Below are 19,764 nucleotides of genomic sequence, written 5' to 3'. Positions count from 1 at the left end.
TTGAGAGTAGAAGAAACTTCACCTGCAACAGGCAGGACTCTGGTCTCCCGTTGCTACAAGCTGTTGCAAACTTGGAAACGGTCTGAGGCTGTTGTGCTTTCTACCCATGCTGTACGCTGGGGGAATATAATTATTTAATTTAGTTCAGCACACTCTCTACATCAATACTGAGTTGGTTTTCTGGTATAGTATTTATTTTTTTCTTTTAGGTACGAATAAAGAATACATGTGGGGTTTCCTTCCAGATTACTTTTGAAGAATATCCCTTCTGTATTGGAAGCTTTACTTGTATTAGCTGTGCTGGGGGGAAGAATAGTTGAAGTAACTTGATTTTTACAGTAGTCTTAGTTGCCCTTCAGTCAAAATACATAGAGTAACTGTCATTATCTTGTTAGAAGAATTTTAATACAAAAGATGAGAGTGAGTTCCTCTATAGGATACTTTCCACAGTTTTTCTTCCTGTCTAAACGGGAGGGAAGAAAATCAGAAAAGCTAAGCTGAAAATTCAGGTTATTGCATTTTGAAGTCTGTTAATTTGGTGACTGTGGTTCTTAACATAAAAATGAGTGCAAGATGAGGGTTATCAGAAGCTTGCATGTCACTGTGTAGTTTGTTTGGATCAAATAGCTCTAATAATTCATGACTAAAAGTAAGACTTTTTTGTCTCTTTAAATCTTAGGCAAGCACCTAACGAAGCCAGTAAAGGAAATTTCAAAGTTATGTTCACTAGCATGTACTTAAATCTTTTTTTGTGATGCAGCTCTGAACAGTGAGTATTGCATGTAGCTGTGGAAGCAGTGCTTCATTTTGATTTTGCATTACCTGGAGGGAATTGCTAAGGGTTTAATCTGGATTTGGCAACAATTCCTTAAAAGGGCTGATAGGTACCAGTGTATTTGAAACAAAAAATGTAATCCCATATTTTATTTTATGAAAATATACTTAGCTCTGTATATTATGTGTTAGAGAGGATTATAATCTTTTGAATTTGCTTTACAGTTGCATGGAATAAAAATGTGTCTTCCCGATACTCAAATATTATGTGACTTGTGAGCATATTAATGCTATTTCTATTTTTCTGACACAAGAGAGCCCCTACAGTGATAACTCCTCCAGGGTTTATTGTCCCTAACAAGCTCTCTTAAACCTTCTGTGGCTGTAGTTTCTAACTTCATAAGCTGCCACTTCACTCCTAATTACAAATGGGACAGATGCGCTTACTTAACACTTTAAATATTTTAATGGCTATTACTTAGTACCAAATTGTCTGAACATTTTAAGTGTTCTTGTGAATGAGAAAAACCATAATGCATCAGAGCTTGGGTGAGTTTTAGTGTAAGGAATGGTTTTTGGTTAACTCCTGACTTCTTTTTGCTTCTTTTGCCTTTTAAGTTTAGGGAGAGGTTAGCATAGAATTAGCACAGCATCTGTAATTCTGTAAATTGCTCTCTAAATTTGTTTGGGTTTAGAAATTGCTTAATTTAAACAGTACTTACAAGTGCTAGTAAATTTCAGCCCGAGTGGTTTAAATGTTAGTTTAAAACAAATCCACAGATAAGATTACAAATCTTCATCTGCTCTTAAGGAAAGTTGCACGAGTGGCTCTGTCTTCTTTTGAGGTGGCAGGTATAGTAGCAGCTCATTACTTTGTCCTCTTGTTCTCCTACTAAATCCCTAAGCACACTGCTCAATAATTCATTGAGCTATTCGCTTAAGGCCAATTATAGCCATAGGTGTAAAGTTAGGAGCTTTCTGAAACTTTTCCCCTGGTCCCCCATCCTCGGCATTCCAAGTGAGTAAAACCCAGCATAGTGAGCCACTCAAGTACAGAGAAGTTTAGCTGCTAAAGGAAGTGAAATGGGATTCTTGATCTGAATCTGATTCTTGACTTTGTGAAAAAAGAGGAGAAAATAAATCCACCTCTGAGAAAGTAAAGCTGAGTTCAGCTAAATCTCTCCAGGTGGCTGGGAGCATCTTTGTTACTTCACTTGATGTTTTATATGTATGTCTTTTCAGTGGATGGTGCATGGATACACATTGCATGCCAAGAGCAAGTACTATCTCCTGAGGCCAGCTATACAGCCTGAACTGGAGGAATTTGCACTCATGTTGACAAGGCTTGCAGGTTCATTGTAGTGCAGTCTCATCTTCAGGCTTACAGCCCTTGTGCTCTGGAAGAGAAAGGAAGTTGTGTGGCAAGAGGATGTAAATTTTGAAAGAGGGGAAATGTTCCTATCGGTAGTTCCCTCAGTCTAGATGGATAGCTCTGTATGCATGTGGATTGAGGAAACTTTTCCCAAAGGTAGCACAATAGATGTTAAGAAAAGGAGGATGTAATGTGGACTGGTTGGGAACTGGGGGGTGTCGGGACAGGGAAGGTTTGTAATGCTTCTGTGGATTGTATAGTGGCTTCCGTGTGGGGTATAAGGAAGCTTCTTGAAGCTGTTCAGAGATTGTCAGGAAGGTCTGAAGTGAATTACATGCAAACTGACAGCATTACAGATAGGAGAAAAGTTAAAGACGTAAAATATAATCTGTTGGTTTCTGGGTTTTTTAGAGAGCTATATGATCAAATATTTGCTCCTTTAGTAGCTTTTTAGTGTAATGTACCCCACATAGTTTAGAAAATGATATAGAAAAAAAGAGATTAAATTTAGGAAAACTGGGGACAACTTACAGGACAAAAGGAATATATTTTCCCAGTGTAAATTCCAGCTAGAACAGACCAGATCTAGACTTCTATCACTTAGTTTTCAAAGGAAAGGTGAGAGTGAAGCTGATAGGCGTAGAAAGGTCTGCACTGAGGTTCAAGGTGATGCATTAACCTACAGGTGAAGTCTGAAACACCTCTTAATTTTATTAGTTATCTTGATGGATACAGAGCCAGAACACAGTGCAGAACAACCTTCATTACATAAAACCACTTTAATGTGACAGAGAAGTAATTGACCCCAAATCAAGAGTATACCGAAATGCTTGTAGTTTTAAGGGTTTAGCTGTAGTAGTAATAGCCTCACTTCAAGCTGAGGTGTTTCAGAAAAACAGTAAAAGAAAGATCATTAGGGGCACTGTAGTAGTAAGATACAAATTATACTGGAATGGCAGGGCAAGAGGGATAACTATGTGTTAAAGAAACAAGGTAAAATAGCTGTCGGTGAATAATACTGGATGTCGTTTGGACTTAATTACTTTGCATGGGAAAAGTGCTATAGAGTTAAATAAGTAATCAGTTATCAAGATTGTATGGTATCAAGTACATGAGATTTTAATGTCAAAATCATATCTAAGTCTCTATAGAGTTTTAAGGTGAGAGAGCGTTACTCCGTTAATGCAGGATATAGAATGACCAAAGAAGATACAGGAGGTGATAAAACCAGTAGGTCAGAATAGGGAGTTGTTCTGACCACTGACACAGAATACACACGTACTGGTATTCAAGTCAGATGATGGTGTGTATTGTGTTTGCTTCAGCCATGCTTAAAACTTTTGTGATGTCTTAATAACAGAACCAGGGGAGGACAAAAAAAACAACTACCTTTCCAGGATTGTTCTGAAAAAGTAGTGCTCTGTACATCTTGAACTTTAACATAGAATCACAGAATGCTTTGGGATGGAAGGGACCTTTAAAGGCCATCTGGTCCATCCCCCCTCCAATTGGCAGGGACATCTACAACCAGATCAGGTTGCTCAGAGCCCCATCCAGCCTGGCCTTGAATGTTTCCAAGGATGGGGCATCTACCACCTCTCTGGGCAACCCGCTCCAGTGTTTCACTACCCTCATGGTAAAAAAATTTCTTCCTTAAAAGCATAGTTTGCAGTAATGAGTGTCTGCAGGCCCACTCAAATAACTGTGGTCAGACACCTTAATCGGATTACAAATTTGAAATGTACGTGCTGTGGAATGTCTCTTGTAACTTTTAAAATCACTGTATCAGAGTCCTGTTTCTCATGTGGCAGAAGGAAGATGAAGGGATAGTCACCCCAATTTTTTCTTGCTACTTCCCCTCCTGTTCAAAGATTAGTTCTGGTTAATAGTGGGAATACTTCTATTTGCTATCTTTCCTTTAGTAGTTTTGTTCAGCTCCCCAGCTGTTCACATTTGGTAGTGGAATAGATAATAGAAGAGTATCGAAGATCCCCTTCGATAAGACCTTTAGTTCCTCAAAGACCTTTCGTTTATTGCTGTAGTGTGGGAGGGTGTCTGGAAGAAGACAGCTTTCTTCTCCAATATAGCTGTCTGGTGGGGCAAAGGAAAAGATCTGTGTATCGCTAACCCTGTAGTGTTTTATCATAACACACAGAAGCCCTGACTTGAGGTGTTCTTCAGGAAACTGCAGCCTAGAAAGGCTGAGAAAGGGCACACAGGTCAGTGTATATGTAACAGCTTACTGATTTTTGACCATTTGATCTTTTGGAAATAATGTGTACAGTCTCTAGCTGAAAATAATAGGTATGATGATTGATGTGCATGCTCCTAATGGTTTGACAAATACCTTGAAAATTAAAATCTGTTTTTCTTTGTCACCTGTATTTGAGTGGATCGATGTATTTGTCTGAAGACTTGCTTCCTGCTGCAGTGTAACACAGTCAAGCAGAAAGCTGCTGCAGCGGATCTTGTGTTTCCAAGTGCCCCAATGCGTTAAAGTAGGTCAAAAATTGCATAAGATGCCATTACGGGAAACTGCTGTAGGCTGACTTGCATAGAAAAACTCAGCAGTGCAACTAGCAAATGCACTCTGACAAACAGAAATGCAGGCATGACTTAAAACATGACAAGAGAGCTCTCTGAAATCTCCCTAGGACATAAATGGCTGTTGGAATCGTGAGATGTCTTTGCCCCTTGAGTTCATGTTCCTGCTATCTGCTGAGCCAGAGTCGCCTGCCTGGCTTGTCAGAGGTTTCACGTTGTTCTTGTCCGCAGAGAGCTCAAGCACAAGGCTCCTTCACTCGTTCTGGATCGCAAAAGATGTATTCTGGTTACCAAGCTCCTCTTAAGAATAAACATACGTAGCACAGTGAAAATCATGTAAAGTGAAGAATCTATAATAGCTCTTCCACTGACTGAACAGTTGCTGGTGATTAGTAATGACCAACGGCAGTTCGTGGAGGTAAGTGCAAAAGTCTTTGCAGCTTCTGCAGGCAGGAGCAGCCACTGCTGTTCAGTGTAACACTGGTGTGTGCCCTGTGGAGCACTGAGCCGTGTACAGTGCTTGTGTTTTCCCTCTTCTGAAGCACTGTTTCGTAGCTTCAGCACAAAGGGGGAATACATGCCTAGGTATCCAAGTTACGTAGTATTTTACCTTCTTTACAGAGTTACAAAACTATGTAAATGGAGAAGGAAAAAAATAATTCTGGAAATACGTAGTATCACCTTCCAAAGCTCATCGGTGTGTGTTCTTTTTCTGGTGTGTGTCCTGTACCCATGAAACCAGTCTCACTTGGTTAGCAATGTCTGGTGGCCCGCACTGTTTCCGTGCCCTTGTACCTCCTCGCTACATTGGGCAGCATCGAGAACAGCGCATGGGCCACTTAAACCTTCAGGTTTTGTATCTTTTAGGAGTCTGACCACTGGTAAGGGCAGTCTTCTGTATTTTTTTTTTTTTCCTTCTTGCTACTGGTATTTTCATATCATCTTTTTCTAATGCAAGTTTAAACAGTTGAATAACAAGAAAACACTTCCCAGTTTGAGGGATTATATCCATTAGCAATCAGAGCAGGGTATATTTGTCTGCAATTATCTTTCAGTGCAGTATATTTGTTTTAACTGAATGCTTTATTGGTATAAAATATACCACTTGATGAATGCATTTTTCCAAAGGTTTGAAATAGGGGTACTCCTCTATGAAATGAATTAATGAGACCTATGTCCGAGTCGGGCAAGAATTCTTTGGACTCTGCAGTTATTTATGAAAAATCTTCGGCAACCAGTACTGCTTTATTTCCCGGGATTGTTGCGTGTCTGGTGATATACCCATTTGTTATCATGCCAGTCACACGTTGCCTGTATTTAAATAGATATATAGATGGCTCAATACCAGTCATCTCAGGAACACAGACAATCGTACGGCTACACGGGCTGGAAGGGTCCTCAGTTAATGTACAAACCTGATCAGGTCTCTGCTAGTGCAAAAGCTTCTGCCCCTCATTTGCTGCTCAAGGGCCAACAAATACCGATCTGATAAATGCTCTGATATAGTTGACTGTCATTTGGTGATGAACCCTAGACAGAATAAGCCTATCAGTCAATCTTAATTTAATAGTCTTAATATATTGCCTGATGTCGGAAAACTGTAGGTCAGAGCTTGGCAGAACACAAATAAAGTTTGTAAGCCCAGAATGTTTCCAGCTTGGCTTTAGTCATGCTAATAAGATGAGAAAATATCAAAGGTGGCAAGGTTCAAAAGTAATAACAACGACGATAAAAATCTTGGGCTTTCCCTGGGCTTACATCAGGATGGCCAGCCTGACTGCAAACAGCCAACAGCCGTATTCATTTACATCTCATACAAAGTTGTCTTACTAGCAATAGGTATAGCAGCTGCTTCTACGATTTGGTTAATTGACTATGAATAATACTTAATGACTTTGTTATGGTAATGTGAAAATGTTACCTTAGTGTTAAGAGGATGAGAATTAAAAACAAAAAAGAGGTCTCCCTCACAGGGTGTTTTGTAAGCACTGGATCTTTTTCCATCTTGAAGTTTTTGTCTGCAGATTCTCCAGAGCTGTTTGTATTTTTTAACTCTCCAGTGTATTTAAAACTGTTAAGGTTTTTCACCTTCAGAGGTTTGCCACCCATTAGATCTAAGTGTTCAGTTGAATCACTTATTTTTTCCCCAATTAATACCGTATAGACTTCACACACGTCACGTATCCTCCCTGCCATGATTATTGTGTATTACCCGAGTGCACCTGCCGCTCTGAAGGAACAATCTTTCTTCCCCATGGCGAGGGGCCGCTCTATGGGCGAGGCTCCCTGAATTTCGGAAATCCAGTCAGGGAGCCTGTACAGGGACTAACGTTGGAGAAGTCCCAGGCACTGCTGTGGAAGGCTTTAGAAGAATAGGTTAAAGCGTCTATCAGAAACTGCTGGGGTTTGGCCACTTTTTCTGAATTATTTTTTAATAAAAACACTGTCCAGTTCTAGCAGCTGAACACTGCTGACCTACAGCATGCTTCAAACTCTGGGATTCCTTATAAAAGTCCCAAAATAATTCTAAGGGAGGCTTGTGATGGGGCTCGTTTTGAGCGGGGATCCCGGCAGCCGGGCTGGGGACGGGGCTCCCCCGCCTGCTCCCGGGCAGCCCGAGGCGCCTCGCCCGGCACCTGCAGGCGGTTACCGCCGGCTGCCGGGAACGGCCGGTTGTAAGAGGCTCCGTGAGGGGAAGAGGTGTTTCCGGTCAAGCTTTGCTAATTCCAAACTCTTCAAAAAATCAAGAATGCCTGTAAGAAGGCTGATTTAGCTTTTGTTTGCCTTCTGGTTCCGAGTCTATTTAAGTCCTACGTAGGGACGGTTCTATGCAAGTAAGACTTCGGTTTTTTTCTTTTACTGGAAGACTCCGTACTGCGCACGGCGGGGGCAGCGCCGGTGCGCCCCCGCCGGCTCGGTCTGAACCGGGCGAGAGAGAAACCCCCGCGCCGCCGGGCCGGCGCGCGCAGCGGCCGTTACCCCCGGGGAGGGGCGAGGGGCTCTCCAGAGCGGCCCGCCGCCGCCCCGCCGGACGGAGCGCAGGTAACGGGGGCGGCGGGAGGCGGAGAGGGACGGCTGCCCTCGCCGGGCCGGCGCCTCAGAACGGGTGGGAGGGCAGCGGCCGCCGGGCTGCCCCCGCCGCGGTCGGCGCGGAGTGCCTGGCGGTGGCGGAGGCGGCCGCCGCCCCGGTGGGCCCGCCTGGGCTCGCAGAGCGAGCGACCTCAGGCAGGTGGAGGGGCTGAGCAGGGGAAGGCCTGTGTGTGTCTGGTGGAGCTGCGAAGAGGAGGAGGTGGCCTGTCGGTGGTTCCAGGCGCTGCCGTTCGACCACCTTCTCTGCAGGTGTCGGGAAGATGTGCAAAATAAGGATAGCTTGGTGATACCGCAGGTGTGAAAACTCAACGCGTGACTTTGCTTTCTGGGAAATGAGTGCAAAACCAACTCTGGAAGCGTTAAGACAGTGGCAGGTGGCGTTACATTGCACTGTGCGTTCGGAGTACGATGTGGATGTCCCGCCTGCCTTAGGTCAGCAGCCTGTTACACCTTTGTGTTTCTTTATTGCCGTAGTAAGTCCGCCCAGAGCTCTGGGCTGGCGGGCTGTGCTGGACCTCGCCCCGAGCAGAGGGCAGGGCTGCCTGCCCGGCTGAGGTGCGCAAGGGCCGGGTCATCCGCTGCCTGTTTAAGGGCAGGCTGAGCTGGTGAGCTTGTATTCCCGTGTCACTGAAACAGGAACAGAACAGACAGAAGCGAATATGGGAACTTGGTAAATAAAGGATATATCCTGAAGAGAAGGATGTAGTTTTTTGGAAAGGAGAATAATATGGCTGTTCTGGTCGTAACTTGCCATTCCATGGCAGTAGATTTAAAGCACAAGAACTGTCTCTTAACGAAATACGTGAACGTGCAAACACCCCTTTTTCTGGTGCTTAACTAAGGTGTGGCCTTAAAACATGCTGGCAACTGTGGAAGCTCCACTCTTCCTCCCCCTCCCCCCCCAAAAAAAACCCCTACCTTTACCACAGAGAAGCTTTCTGTGGGGTGCAACATGGGCAATTACAGTGCGTGAGCTGTTTGTGGTGAATTCACACCCTTCCTTACCTTGCAGTAACTTGTTCTGTCCATGCCCGCAACCTAGTCCTGTTACGGAGAGCTCTGAATGCTGTTTAATTTTTTTCTGGAAAGCCGGAGGCTGAAATTGTACAGAGGTAAATGCTAGGACATTTTCCCATCATCCATGGGGTTTACTCATTTGAGATGTTTTTTAACTCCTAAATGTGCCAAGAGATTTGTGTCTTTGTGGTGCTTATTTATTAAAAATAACTATCTCGTTTATGCCAGCAGCTGCTGTAAAAATGTAGTCTGCTGCTTTTTACATAATACGGTCTTAAACAGGACTTTTGTTATTTAATATTTGAAAAATCATGTTCGATTAATGGAGATAGATTAATGTAATATTTGTGTATTGTCGTTGTAGCATAACCTGGACTTTAATGTCAAGATGATGAAAACTTGGGTTAGCACAGATCATTTGAACCGAAGGAGTACTGGTTTCATGGTTTCATGTATTCTAAAACAATGGTGCTTAGATAACTTTGCCATTTTGTAACTGTTTTGCGGCCTTATGCTGGAAGAACACAAACCTTTCTGTCTGCCAGTACTTCTTTCTTTTGATGTCATCTCCTTGTTGCAGGCCTTTATGTCACTTCCTGCTCAGCTGTGTCTGGGATGATGGTTTTCGGTTATGGTTTGTGAATCTGTGAGTTCTCTGAATGAGGGATTCTCGAAATGTAACAAAATCAAGCCTGCAATCAGTTGTCTAGGTGGCAGCTGTAAGAACCAATAGGCAGGAATGCAAATCCTTTAACAACTTGTGTTTTTGCAGTATGACAGACTTGTTTTAACCATTGTGACGGATGAGAAGTGCTGTTTATCCCGTGAAATACATAGCAACAGTTTCTTGTGTTTTGTTCCCCTCGAACAGTGGTTTCAGCAAGGAGACAATCCCAGTGATGTTAGATTTTTGCGCCTTTTAAATGATCGACAGTAGGAGCAATGGAATAGGAATTTGATATTAAGCAGGACGCCAGGAGCAGAGACATGCCGTTCTTCAGGCAGACGAAGGACAGGCGCGGGGCAGTAAAGCTGAACCGTGTTCAGGAGCAACCTACACGAATCACACGCAGTCAGGGACATTACTCGTGACAGTGGGCTTCGACAATGAAGTATTGTTCAAATTTATCTGCTATCCTACACTTGGGGTTGAAACAAAGTTTAATGAATAATAAACCTACACAAATTTGGTGGTTTTCTTTTTCTGGTTTCCCTGAATGTTTTGAGATCTTTTTGCTTTCTAACAGAATATGTGTAATTCAGCAAAATACAGTTTTAGAGACTCTTCTTTAACCAAGGAAAAGATTTGTTGTTGTCTTAATGTTTCTGTTGTTATTGTTAGCACAGAGCGTCTTAATGCTGCAGCAGTTACCCTTGCTTGATTCCCTTTTTTAGAAAACGTACAGATTTATGTGAAGAAAAATATAAAACAGTTTGTATGATGCTTATTGGACAGTCAAAGAAATTCTAACCAAAAGCATTTGTAATTTCAGAGGGAGCTATTTGCAGACTTCTCCATTCTTAGAGAACCATGCCGAGTACTTCTTTCTTAGAAGAATAGGAGGGCTTTTATGCTTTAACATTTTCTCAGTCTTTATGTTGGGTTCTTGGGGGAGCAGATGCCCAGGTGAAAACGTGGCACGAAGAAATAAAGTAGCTTACAACAAACCCCTGTCCTTTTAGATTCTTTAGAGGAGAGTATTTATTTCAACCAGCTTCACCATTAGTTTAATGTTCCAGAATCCTGGTAGCACTGACACAAAAGGAGGTACAGACTTTTAGACTCTTTTTTTTTTAATAAGCAAAATCTTTATTACTGAGATAAAGACTCTACCCTTTAATTTCTTCAGTTGCATTTCTTGCCCATAAAAACCACAAGAGTTTTTAGCTAGTTATTTGGGGCTAACCGCAGTCTGCCAAATCTATTCATGAAAATGCCTTCCCAAGTGTGCCAACGCATTTTAAATGAAAGGGATCTGTGCTAGTTTCTATTTATTAGACAAGAATGAATTTACAGTTTTGCAAGTCTTTTCTTATTGTCTTTTAACCTTTACTTTCAGCTGGTTTGAGGAGTCATGGGTCTTCTGTGCAAATGGGGAAAAACAAGCCCTGTGAAATTTCTTGGCATTTTTGTGTTTGGTGAAGTTGGAAAACCAATACAGATGATGAAGAGGGACTGTATTTAATGCTCCCTAAATTCTTATCATTTGGGTTCTTGCTAACAAAATATGGGGAAGGGGGGTGGAAGGATATATGTTCGGAGCCTATAGATGTTTGAAGGGTGTCCACAGGACAGCGGATTTAGCGTGAGACACAAGGGTAGCACACAGAGTACTGGAATACAGCGTGCTGAGGAGAACAGTCTGAACTCCTTTCTAGCAGACTTGAATGTTAAATAGACTATTTAAGACCTAACGCTTTTAAGAAAACAGAATGAAAAAGCCTCTGTGAAATGTGCATTCAATTTGACGTGGAAATTGATTAGCTGTTTCTGAGGCCGCCTCTTAGGTAGAGATTGGGTGCATGCCTTGATGAGATAGGGACAATGATATTCCTAAACATTTTGTGAGGTACTTCGTCAAAAGGTAACAATTTCAGAAGTCTGGCATCTTTCCCTGGGTAATGCCATATTAAGTTTCTCTGAATGGGAAACTAAGCAACGAGGCCACAATTGCTAGATTTTTACATTTATTTTCAAAACACGAAAGGATGCAGTATTTCCTGGACATTAAGTCGTAAAGTAGGAGGTTTCCTTTTTTTTTTTTTTTTTTCTTAAATGAGGTACACATACTGTCAACATTAACCTTGAGCAACTTCTTTCCACAATGTTCTTCTCAAACACAAGCCCAATCCCATTGCCTTGAAATTCTTTTATTCAGTTCTTCTACAGTTAAGCTTTATGTTCCTGTTCACAGACAACTGGATGTTTCTCTTCAAAGCACACATAGTTTTCACTTCAGTCAGACTTGTCTGCTCCACACCCCCATTTTGCAATGTACAATTCCCACTTGCAGCATTTTCAGTAAACATGGGATCAATTGAGTATACAGAAATAGCTTCTTCTATAAAATTTCCATTAAAAAAATAACAAGTTTTTATTTACAAAGTGTTTGCTACTACAAAGTAATATTTCCTATTGGTTCAAATATACTATTTGCTAATGCCAGTGTTCCTATTAGGAAAGTAAAACTTTGTATATGCATTTTTCTTTATATCTTTGTCAGTGTTTAAAGCACGTATAATACTACCACATTCTTTTTTACACTACTCCTAGCCACGTACAATGTGGTAGTAGAAATTAACACTATTTGATCAGGACAAAAAAATCAGCATAGCTTAATAGCAGTCTTTCTGCAAAAATAAAACTTTAGTTTATAATTTAAAGGTATTTGGAAAGAAAGAAATCTATGGAGAATTCAAAAATGTGCAGCAGATTCTTTAAAAGATGAATGGGCAACTTGGACTTTCCTGAAAACACGGGAGTTCAGCACAAGAAAAGGGAGAAAAATTTCTGCCAAAGTGTGTGTGTGACACTTTATGCCAATTCATCGGTTGGGGGAGGGGGAGAGTAGGACGAGTGGATTAAAAAATTAGTTAAAACTTCAAATCCCGTATGGTTAGCATCCTCGTAAATTGGATTTGTCAGTGCCTCTTTTCTTCCCACCCACCGTGTTTACAAACCCACCTTTGAGGTCATAAAATAGCTTTGTCCATGACTGGCCTCATTCTTAAAAAAAAAAAAGAAAGAAAAAAAATAGTCTTATTTCATTTAAAAGTTAATGGACTTTCAAGTGGTTTCTGCATTTTAAACATAAAAAGGAAGCGTCTCTACAGCTCACTTCCATGTAGAATATAGCAGATATTAAAAAGTGCTACTGTCATGGGGGGACAGATGGACCTGCCTTTTTTTAATCACATACTGCATGTTGCGGCGGCCCCGTAACATTGGTTGATGTGTACGTCAGCATTAACTCACTGCCAAGGGATTGATCTATTGCCAGATCATCTAAGAAGCGCCAACAGACAGGTACTGTTGTAAAAACTGTGCCTGTACTTGCTGGCTAGTTACTCCTGACGCCGTGTAGGGTATGCAAATACAAAGGTTGGTGCCTTGGTCCCAGCTGCAGTCAGGACCTAAGCGATGAGGATGAACTCCTATCCTAGTTCTTACTGGTTTGTTCAAAGTGGGATTAATTTTTCACAGTAGGTGCTTGTGTCATACACCAGATACGTGTCACAGAGGTGCAGTGTCATAACCTTTGCATATACTTCTCTGAAGCATTTTTCATATATACAGCCTGGCTTTAGAGACAAGGGAACGTGCCAGAAACTTGTGTGATGGGTTGCGATTCAGCTGGTGCTTTCCTAGGGAAATTCTGGGAGATGCACTTAATCCCTGCGCTAGCGCAACCAAATCTACTAATTGTTGAAGTTACATTAGAGATTCAACAAACTCACAAAAAAACCCAGGAGACTGATTTTGTGGACTTAACCTTTTCTGATCAATGTTTTAACTTTTGTGGCTGTTCAGAATAATTGTATCTGGCCTAAGAACGTTGGTGGGAAGGGCTATGGATATGCGGTATTTTTTTTTTTTCTTTGACTGCTTTGGTCTTACGGGTGTGCCATTGCTGCTTCATGGAAGGCACAAGAACCAGACAGTGCTAGGGGCCAATTTCTCTGTTTCACTCAGCCTGCATAATGAGAATAGGCTAAAAACAAGTCACTACTAAAGACTCATTTTGTCTTGGAGAAAGTTTCCTAGATACTGCATAGATGAGTGTGATTTACGTCTACAACTGGATTTAAATTTTACATAGCCATTTCCTGCTATCCCATGGTGTTCATATATCTAAAGCGCCTATGCCTGGCAAGTTAAGTATTTAAGAACAGCATTTAGAGAAGTCGGAGGATTTCAGTGGTTGCCGCTTATTCTCGCCAGTACAGAATACTAAGAAGAGATGCAAGTCTGGGCTACTGGGAGGTTCCTGTATCTGCTTGGAATTATCATGGCCCTTCTACAGATACTGATCTGATCCAGGTCAGCCTGCTTTTCTTATTGGAGAAAGGAAAAATTAAGTTATTAATTTGCTCCGTATTGTTCCTAAGCGTGAGGCATTCTCCTGGGATTTGGATGGTTAGATTTCAGATGTTTCTTCTGCCCAATTCTGAGCAAGGATTTTTGGTGTCTTAGGTGGATATCTTAAATGTTAGATTCTTGGGTACTGTGAAAAAGATGTAAGCAGAAAGAAAGCAAACATTTTGGTTTTGGCTGCTGATCTTTGGGGTAGGCCAGACAAGGTAGGAGTATTAAAGATGTAGAACGAATATGCACTCTCTAAACAGCTGCCATAAACAGCCCCTTCAGTTGTTACTGCTGGACTGCTTTTATGAGCGTTCCCTCCCCTAACTGTCAGTACCAGCTGCGCTGGGTATCCATGGATGCCAGCTCAGGCAACCAGATTGAACGAGCTAGGAAGTACTCGTATGAGCAGCTCTACAGTGACTTGAAAGGATGGTAATGCTTAGCAGAGGGAACGAACAACTGGGAGTAATGCTGGTTGTGGGGGGTTTTTTTGGCACTATACCTGGGTCCAGGGGAGAACAGTTGCTCACAGCCTCTTAAAAACACTCACCAGACTGAATTCTAACAGCTAGAGATAATCTGATTTGGCAACTTGGTTAAGTCAAAGGAATGAGTTTCGGGAAGTTTCATGGTATCAGGATTTGGTTATGTGAACACCTGCCAGCAGAAGATTAAGTATTTAGAACTGTTAACATGCTTGCAAGGGTAGGTGTGTGATAATCAGAAATTATGAATGATTTTTTGGCATATTGCTTCTAGACATAGGTCAGAATTCAAGAAGTGGCATATTTTAAAAAACAAAAACTCAATAAACAGACCAAGGGTCCTTGCCCTCTTCCATGTTCATCAGTAATGCTGCACCATTTCCCAGTGCTGGAGGTTGAGATGCCTTCAGGTTGAGATGTACTCCAGGCCTTGGAGTAACTCAGCTGCAGCATTTCTTTCTTTAAAATTAACTAAGCTTATAGTAAGCAGAAGGATGTCACCTCAAAGTATGACTATTACTAGAATTTTTTAAATCAAACATTCAAAAAGCTCATATAGTCTTTTCCCAGCTTCACTATATCTGGTTATTTAAAATACTTATGTTTCTGAGAGGCTCTTGTAATGAAAAGATATACATTAGGTAGGTCAGTCAGAAGATAACTTGTTTTGGTTTACTATATACTATGCCCTGTGGTTACTGGCTTTGTTTTTACATGAATCCAAAACCGAAACAACATCTTTAACTCACTAAAAGGAAAGTTGTCTTGATAAACTGCCTGGACTACTTTCAGCTGAAAAGAGCCAGTTAATTATAAAAATTAGTATTGCCCAGTGTTCAAATGTGATTAAGTTTCAGCCATGCTCTTGAAATAAAATGGTGAACATGGTCAGAAGAAAGAGCACTTGACATTTAAAACCTTACTCGTGGAATTCTAAATTCAAGCATAATTTTATGTATAAACTTGAGGGTTTTATTTTTCTTAAAAAAAAAGGGGGGTGGGGATTAAAATTTGGTTATTAGGCCTTTTTACATGTTACTTCAGGCTGACTTAGTTGATCAGCACCAGTCCTTCTGCGGGTGTTCTGTGTACTCAGCAATTTCCAGCAGCTCAAAAGGATTAGGTATATTTGCAAGCTATAGTTTAAAAAACTAAACAAAGCCCTTAACCAAAATGGACATATCTACAGTGTGGCTTGTACTAGGTTTAATGAAGTTAGTTAAAATCATACCTTCGGTTAAACTGGTATCATTTGCTTTAGTCTTTACTTAAATATACACACTTTCTTAGATTAGGTGGATTGTTGCCATTAATTCCAGTGTTGAAATGAGAAGACTGGCACATGTTAATACATTTTAAAAAAACCAAAATCCACGAACATTATGTCAGATTTCCACATAAGACAAAAATGCTGTCTCCCACTCATATTTTTTCATCTAGTTTGTGGTGCTGACAAGTTTTTCTAAGTCAAATTTAGATTTTTCAAGCACCAAAAAGTAAATCCAGAAATAAATCTGTTTACTGCAATATATATAAAAGCATTTACACACAGCATTATATTGCTTGCAGCCAAGTGTCTTCTGAATGTATAACCAAGAAATAGCGTTCCAAGACACAGAAACATGTCATGCATGAAAATTTAAATGTTAACTTGGTCTTATAAGAGATACCATCTAGTACCAGTCGCTACTTGTTTCATATTGTTGAGTGTCAAGGGTATTGCACGAGACAGGAGAGGATGACGGTAGCAGTAGAAAATGGGCAAACCAGTCTTGCTAATAACCAGTTTATTAGGCAAGTATCTGCCGCTGGCTTTCAGAGGGAGGGAAGGCCTGCATGTTGAAGCAGCTGAGCACAACTGCTGCCACTAGCTTAGTGGGAGCTGCGTGGTTGCTCAATATTCTCAATCCCCTCATTACTCGTAATTGCTCAGAGTTCAATTCACATGCCACAGCTGCATTTTGTGAGGTCGCGCATTTACCTGTTTTGTTTGGGGCTTTTTTGGTGTGGGGTTTGTTTTTTTTTTTTTTTTTTTACAAAAATGTTGGCTAAGATCAACAGGAATGATTGAAAGGCTTGCCCGAGGTCATACATAAGTGACTATGGCTGGGTAAGGGCCAAAATTCTCCTAGTTCCCAGACTTTAGTGTAACCACAAGACCGCAGTGCTTTAGTTGAACTTCATCCTCAACTGGAACTTGGCACAAAGAATCCCAAGGAAATAATTTCCTTTTGAAGTCTCTTCTAAATGTTCTAACTTGTTGTGTCCTTTGTGTTCAACTAGTTCAGGAAAAATTTGAACATCTTGGTTCAACTGTCTAAATAAATGTTATGTGCTCCTAGATTTAAAAAAAAAAAAAAAAAAAAAAGTTGATAGCTTGAAGTTTGCCAGAAAGCAAGTAGTTGTGCAGTCTGCTGCTTTGAAGGATGTGGACATCAATGGAAGGAAGATATCACTGAAGATCTTCCTTCTGTAAAGCAGAAAGCACACTGACGGCTAATAAAATACATTCCATTTCTGGGCAGGAAGCCTTTTTTTTGCCAGGTTCTTAGAGTTCAAAGTGCTCCTCTTTAGTAATTGTTCAGTGTTTTGCTGGTTTTTCTTTTTACACAGATCTTGAGTGGGAAATGTGAAGAAAGTGTAAAGTTAAATCTGCCCCTAATGCACTGGGGAGGGGGAAGTAATAACTTTAGAAACTGTTCCCCTCTCCAATGAAAGCTGACTGACAGGACAGTTTTTGAAAAAACAATGGGTTTTTAAGAACAAAAGCAATTATCTGATTAAATGAAATGTCATTCATGAAGCTGACAATTCCACAGTAATATGCCTGGAGTGTCTGTTACCTTCTCCTCCTCTTATTTCAAAAGTGAGCCACTTCAGTCAAGTGCACTGACTCTCTCAGCAAGAATATTATTTTGTATTTGTAAAGCTTTTCTTCATGTAGAGGTAGCGTTACAGATTTGGTTGAAGTGAGGTGGTGTCAGTCCCTCAGTCCGTTGCTGCCTGTGCGCCATGAGCACAGGACAGTCTTAACAGTCTTGCCCAGAGGGTGAATAACATGGTAGGCATGTAAGAATTCTTTTAATTTGTGCATTTGCAACTCATTTGTGTAAGCTAGATAGATCTACTTGCTCAGTTAAGAGCTATACTTAAACAATGGTGCTGCCCTAACTATACCTCCAGTGCAGGAGTTCCAACTATCTGTGACAAGTTTCTAAATTTTTAATGCAAGCATGCAGGTGTGCTTGTATACTCCTGGCAGTTCTGCCTGTCCTGTTTGTAGCTAGTCGCGTGCTAACTCCCGTACAACAGCCAGGCAGCTTTTTAGCTGGAGCCTCAGTTTATCTCACTAGCTCGGGCTCGGTGCTTTTGGATCTCCTTGGCTTGAGCGCAGGTTTGTCTGTAAAAGATCGTGTGGACGCAGCCCGCGCTGTGCTAGAGCAATGCTGGCAGCAGTCAAGGGGTACGGTTTGCTGTCGCTGCTCAAGCAAGTAACAGTATTACAAGCTGCCTAATCTCCTAACTAAATAACAGAGCCAACCTTGTTGGGCTCTGACAGCTAATACACTGGTACTTAGAAACAGGTAACTATACAGTATAAAAACTAAAAAGAAGTAACACTATTTTAAACTGGATTTACCTAATTAAAAATAGTAACTTCAAGACTAGTTAAAATACTGGATGTTAGAACACCATGGGAGGAGTACATCTACAGTGTATTTTGCTGTTATTCCCGTTTTTATTTTAAAAAGGTCTTTATGACTGGATGTGATGTTAACTATAGAACACAGAGCCTCCTGTTGCAAGTCTAATTTAGCAGTTCAAATGGGATTCACGTTGTGTAATTTTCGCCACAAATTATTTTAAGAAGTGGTTCGATACTACTATTTTTCAAAGGCGCATCAAGGTGAGTGCAACAGAAGTTCATTTTAAGGAAGCTAGTCTGTCATAATCCAAGCTGACTAGAACGCAAAACATGAAATGATGTATTGTTGAAATTTAATTTTTTTCTTAAGAACTTAACCTATGACTTTAGAAGTTATGTGACCTGCCCCCTCTGAATTTGAAAATACTGCCTTGAAAGCATGCTGCCTGAGATCCTTAACAGAGAGGCCATTTAAAAAAAAAAACAAAACAACAACACATGCTATAAAATCAAAGGTATTATAAAGTTAGAACAGTAAAGGAGAAGCTATACTGGATACACTATTATCTAGAAATACAATTTTTAAACTTTTTTTCCTTGAAAAAAGCTGGTGCAGAAAATACTGCTGTTTTTATCCTGACTGTTTAATAATGGCTAAGAATAATCACTTATTTATAATAAATTAGGTCTGCAGTATAAATGAACATATGAACCTTTCAAAAGAGACATACTATTGTTACTTTTAGAGTATCTAAAATGGATTTAAACTATTTCAAGATTCATTTAATCACTTGCAATTTATATTACTTTAAAAATCTTCTATACAGCAAGTTGAACAGAAAAAAGCAAACATTCTAACAGCCCCTTTCCCCTAGAACAATTTTCATATAAGATAGTTTTAAATAGCTTTTTTAGCGCATTTGCGCGTGCTCTCTCTCTCCCCCCTTTTCTAAAGGTAGCACAGCCAAAAGACAATGCAAGAACTGGCATTTGTCGACTGACTCTGTTTTCTTCTCCATCTGGTAAAGGTAAGGGGAAGACAGAGCCTTGAGACAGAATGTCCCAAGATGGAAAATGCGAACTTGATGTTTACTTTGCCAAATCTCCAGGGACTTTGTTCTTTTCCTTGGTTATAGTAGATAAAACCCACTTTGCTCTGCGTCTGTGTGTCACTCTGTGTTCAGTTACAAAAAGCCTTCCATTTCAGCTGTGGATGAATTTGTTTGGAAACTTCCATTTTGCTTCACTGAACACAGTGCAAACCAAGGCAAAAAACCTAAGTAAAATCCGAACAGGAGCTCCCATTAAGAATATTTATGAGCAGCATTTTGTATATTCCATTTTCTACTGTCCTTATTCTGGGGAGGAAGAATCCTCATCTTCATCCTCTTCATCTTCATCATTGAATGAGCATGGAGTTTCTCCCCGTGATTCAGAGTAGCGGGATGTTGCGCTGCTGGACTGTTGACTGCTAGGGGCAAGAAACTGCCCAGTTGCTAAGGCCACTTCAGCATCCAAACACAACCCTGGATTCTCACTATCAAAACAACAGAAATGTCAAAGTTTAGAGGATTTCTCATGAAGTTTTAAGCTTTCTTTTTGGCCTCAGCTTTTCCTTTAGATAAAGAAATGCTACTAACAAGGAAAAATCCAAACGCTTTACACTTAACACAGCTAATAGTTATGAAAACTGCTAAAATATTGTAAAGTGGCATAAAAAAGATGATTGGGTGGCTTTTTTTTTTCCATA

General features: G+C 40.7%; 1 protein-coding gene across 10 annotated transcripts in view; it reads right to left on the bottom strand.

Annotated features, from left to right (window-relative positions):
* Positions 1-15,869: 15,869 nt before the first annotated feature.
* The window catches only part of TFDP2 (transcription factor Dp-2), a 61,783-nt gene continuing 57,888 nt past the window's right edge, over positions 15,870-19,764 (bottom strand). For all 10 annotated transcript variants that reach the window (XM_087740232.1, XM_087740233.1, XM_087740231.1 and 7 more), the window contains one exon: positions 15,870-19,551. In XM_087740232.1, coding sequence (XP_087596358.1) covers positions 19,368-19,551 — 184 coding nt within the window. In that variant the 3' untranslated portion in view covers positions 15,870-19,367. The remainder of the gene's footprint in view (positions 19,552-19,764) is intronic.

Source organism: Nipponia nippon, unplaced genomic scaffold (genome assembly GCF_047370975.1).
Source record: "Nipponia nippon isolate SJK-2023a ecotype South Korea unplaced genomic scaffold, ASM4737097v1 scaffold_7, whole genome shotgun sequence".
Classification (NCBI taxonomy): Eukaryota; Metazoa; Chordata; class Aves; order Pelecaniformes; family Threskiornithidae; genus Nipponia; species Nipponia nippon.
The sequence above is the reverse complement of the archived record's forward strand: the minus strand, read 5'-3'. Positions and strand labels throughout refer to the sequence as shown.